The 3,891-nt window shown below is 38.3% G+C and overlaps 1 protein-coding gene across 1 annotated transcript; it reads right to left on the minus strand.

The window, feature by feature from the left end:
- Positions 851-2,975, minus strand: LOC18786488 (NADH dehydrogenase [ubiquinone] 1 alpha subcomplex subunit 6). Its single transcript, XM_007218523.2, has 2 exons — positions 2,675-2,975; positions 851-1,351 (listed from the first exon to the last, which is right to left on the minus strand). Exons 1-2 carry the CDS (start codon positions 2,885-2,887, stop codon positions 1,166-1,168), a joined length of 399 nt encoding a protein of 132 aa, XP_007218585.1. The 5' UTR covers positions 2,888-2,975; the 3' UTR covers positions 851-1,165.

The following is a 3,891-nucleotide window of genomic DNA, read 5'->3' on the forward strand; positions in this document are numbered from 1 at the left end:
TGTATCTAGTCTCCACTAGCCACTCCCACGCTCTCTGACTCTCCTCTTTCCCCGAAGGAGGACCGTTCGGTGGCATTTTTAAAGGGTCGTTTTCATTTTTTTAGCCCAAAAATGAGTGAAAATGAGGGGGTTTCAAGAATTCTATAATAAGGGTGTTATCTTAAGACTCTTTGAGCATTTCCAGCAGGAGGGGTTAGTCCGAACAAGAGGCTCCTAGGCCCCCAATCCCATTTAGAGCGGCTGATATCACGCTGACATCATTATGATGTCAGCAATCAGTTTAAAATTCAAAAAAAAATTAAAAGGAAAAAAAAACCAAATTTTTCTGAATTTTTTTTTCTCTATAAATACCTAGCCATATTCTTCACTTCTCATACCAAAACTCCATACCGATTGCTCTCTTCATATCTCCTGTGAATAGTAGTTGCTCTTTGGTTGCTATGACAATGGGTCAAAATACATCAAAAAAAATTGCTAAGACAATCACCATTCACATGAGCTGTAACTACCCTTGCCTCCCCTTGTCTTTTGCCATGGCAAATGGGTAGAAGTGCTTTAGATGTGGCCCTATTTCTTAATCATTGGATTAAATTGGTTAGTCGTTAAATCAAATTAGTTAGTTTGATCCAACGGTAAAGAGATAATACCTCATCTAAAGGCCTTAGATAAGGTCCTCACTATAGAACAACTCGTATTGACCCATGCTAGAGTATCAGAACAAGAGAATATGCGGAACCAGAAAACTGTGAACTCATTAACGATGACTGCATAAATTTCTAAATTTCAATCCCCAGAATGATGGTCACCCAACATTTAACAAGTTTGGCCTGGAGAAAATGGCGAAAACTTCTCAATCCCAACACATAAGAGGCATGCAGATAAGATTATAAACTAAAGGGAAGCCATACACAAGACCCTCACAGCATCCAAAAATAAATAGCAGAACAATAAGCTACACAGCTCAACCAGTGACATTACTGCACCTAGTTTCTTGTTTTTTCATAACATTAATTACTTCATAAAAATCAAAAATTCAGTTATGACCCGGTGACCTTAACAATCTACATCCAACAGAGAGATACAAAAAACATTGTCAAGTACACCTTTATTTAGGAAGCCCCAAAAGCAAAGTCTCATGTGAGCACATCCAGGGAGCAGCGGAAATTCAAAAATAATTGCTCTTATAAAAATCTTTGAGAAAACCAGAGGCCCCCTGATCCTTGGTGCCCAAATCCTGCACAAGCCCTTGGTGACCCACCACATACTGGCCAATGATGTGGTGTCGCTGCTTTGCATGCTCAGTGATGTTATTTAACTCTTCCATTGCCTTGAAGAGAAGCATATCGATGACCTGCAAATTAATACTATCCAGAAAATGAGAATTGTTTATAAGCCACAAATCAGAATAACATTTTAGCAAGCAGGTGCAGGTAATGCCTAAATTCCTGGTTATAGTTTCCACAATTCTGATTTTGTGCCAGCTAATATACAACCAACTCAATGTAGAAAATCTTCGCAATTTATTCAACTCAATAAATCTGGCATATTACTAAACAGGAATGAGACGTCAAAGTGCTTTACATGAATGATTAATTTCATTCCATTGTTTGACTCAATCAAGCTCCATGATCATATCAAGGACCTTTTAGCCTGAGCGTTTCCTAATATTACTTTCAGGCAGTATTAGAGATCCTAGAAGAGTTAAGAAAAATCTACCATAACTCCATAAACATATAGAGACAGAAACCATTTGAAGAATGCTACCGAAAAACATTATAATGTAAAATATGCACAAGAAGGATAGGTGACAAAAGATTTCTTAACATTGAATGATTTATTTTCACAAATTATTGGAACCTAATTACATATGCATACATAGTACACCCAATGTCTGGTCTTCACCCATGAATTCCTGCTGATATTAGCACAGATCAAATAAATTGGGGGCCAGTACCAAAGAGAAATTCAAACCTAGACATGTACTCGTGTGTGACACCAAAACAAGACCCTCAAAAGAACTCTACCAATCAAAGTTTTTAGTCATTCATTATTCCCAAGAATTGAAAATTAAAGCTGCCAGGGTGTGGGACAAAAACTAATAACACTAATACTCCTCTGTTTAGGATGTAAGACAACAGTAATTTAGACGCACAAAACTCCCATTGATGTGTGGCCTCCACTACCACTATAGAGGCCTAACAAGTGAAATTTAATACAAATTGCAATATTGCAATTGCAAAGATTCGAGCTTTAATCTCCTGCTATTATCGTTAAGAAATTTCAGTTAAACACAAGTACCAAAAAAGCTTCAGCTTCAATAACCATCATTGTATTGCATTCCCAAACAGCAACAAAAATGAGCCAAAAACAATGTGTTTGAGTGAAAATTTTCGGAAATTCTGATACAAAGTAGAATGCTGCATCTAAAATCACTCATTGTGGCCACGATCCCCGAATTTCAAACTAAATTCATTCAAAGACTTGGCACAAAATTGAAGAATGAATACAAGATTAGACAGCTCCATTTCATAAAATTCCCAATTTGATTGCAAAATGAAGGTTTCTTGTAGGCAAATACGAAATTCCAGACATTTTACTTGGAATATAAAACGGCATCGTTTCGTATAGTTTGAAGGAGGAGGAGGAGGGGGGGGAGGAGAGAGAGAGAGAGGACCTTAGGGTTAGTGACGGAGGAGTTCTTGCGGATCTCGGAGGCGACGACGGAGCGGAGGTGAGAGGGAGCAACGACGTCGTCTAGGTTGTAGATTTCCATGATGGTGGGTATGGATCTGCAGGCGGCCCTGAAGAAGTCGAAGACTCGGTGCCTGGCTTCTTCCAGAGACACCGAGTTGGGCGGCACCTTCACGGCGCGTTGAATAAACGACATTTTTCCTCAACCCACTCACTGAGTTCTGTCTCGCACTACTCTCCTATTGGGGAAGGTTATCATGTGGTGAACACGAGCCGAACGGTGTCGTTTCAAACTTTCAGCTGCTTTTTGTTTTTATGTATTTTTCTTTTTTCTTTTTCGTTTGGATCATTTTATTGGCACCCCAAAATTTGCTCTTTGAACCCCACATTCTCTTTATACCCGACTGAATTTTAGTAAAATTTAAAATTACTCACTACACCTCATTTTTCTTCCTAAATTGCCCTCATGAACCCCATTCCTTAACTTACCTATGTAAATCCCACCGAAATTATTATCTTATTTCAGTAGTAGTCCCTCGAATTTGTTTCCGTTTTTCAGTGGCTGTCCATCGAATGTATTTTCATTTTTTAGTGGTAGTTCATCGAATTTGTTTCAGTTTTTTAGTGGTAGTCTACCGAATTTATTTCCGTTTTTCATGTTTCAGTGAATTCGTTTCCTGATTCAGTGATCATCTACCGAATTCGTTACTGAGTTTGTACTTAATATTGTTTGTTAAATATGAAGAGAACTCGCAGAGGTACTACTAAGGCTTCATCATCTCGACCTGATAGACAACATCCCACAACCTCAATAAGAAGACATAAAGCGACGCGGTTAACCCCTCAAGAAGACCAGCGACAACATGGTCCCCCAGACCACTTTGACAATACTACAAAGATTGAAGATGTAGCTGCTACTCATGATAGTAATGTTGACGCAAAGGTTGAAAAAGTAGCTATTACTCATGATAGTAATGTTGAGGTAGATATCGAGCCTACTGAGTCATCTCGAGTAGGTCCCATTGATCCATCTTTACTTACGAGTTTTAAAACTCACATAGTAGCTGCAATTTGAAATAACCAGGTAAGTCATTTTACTATAACAATAGAAAGCAGAATAAAAGTCTGGTTCATGATAATTAACCTAAATATTTTTTTTTGTATTTGACTCGGAACGTGTCACGCCCCAACTTACAGATT

Source organism: Prunus persica, chromosome G2, assembly GCF_000346465.2.
Source record: "Prunus persica cultivar Lovell chromosome G2, Prunus_persica_NCBIv2, whole genome shotgun sequence".
Lineage (NCBI taxonomy): Eukaryota > Viridiplantae > Streptophyta > Magnoliopsida > Rosales > Rosaceae > Prunus > Prunus persica.

What these genes read in the sequence shown, in the direction of transcription:
- LOC18786488 (XM_007218523.2), bottom strand. Translation starts at nt 2,887, where the DNA reads ATGTCGTTTATTCAACGCGCCGTGAAGGTGCCGCCCAACTCGGTGTCT. An exon ending in CCTCCGTCACTAACCCTAAG is followed by an intron (nt 1,352 to 2,674) that starts GTCCTCTCTCTC and finishes ATTAATTTGCAG; the next exon opens with GTCATCGATATGCTTCTCTT.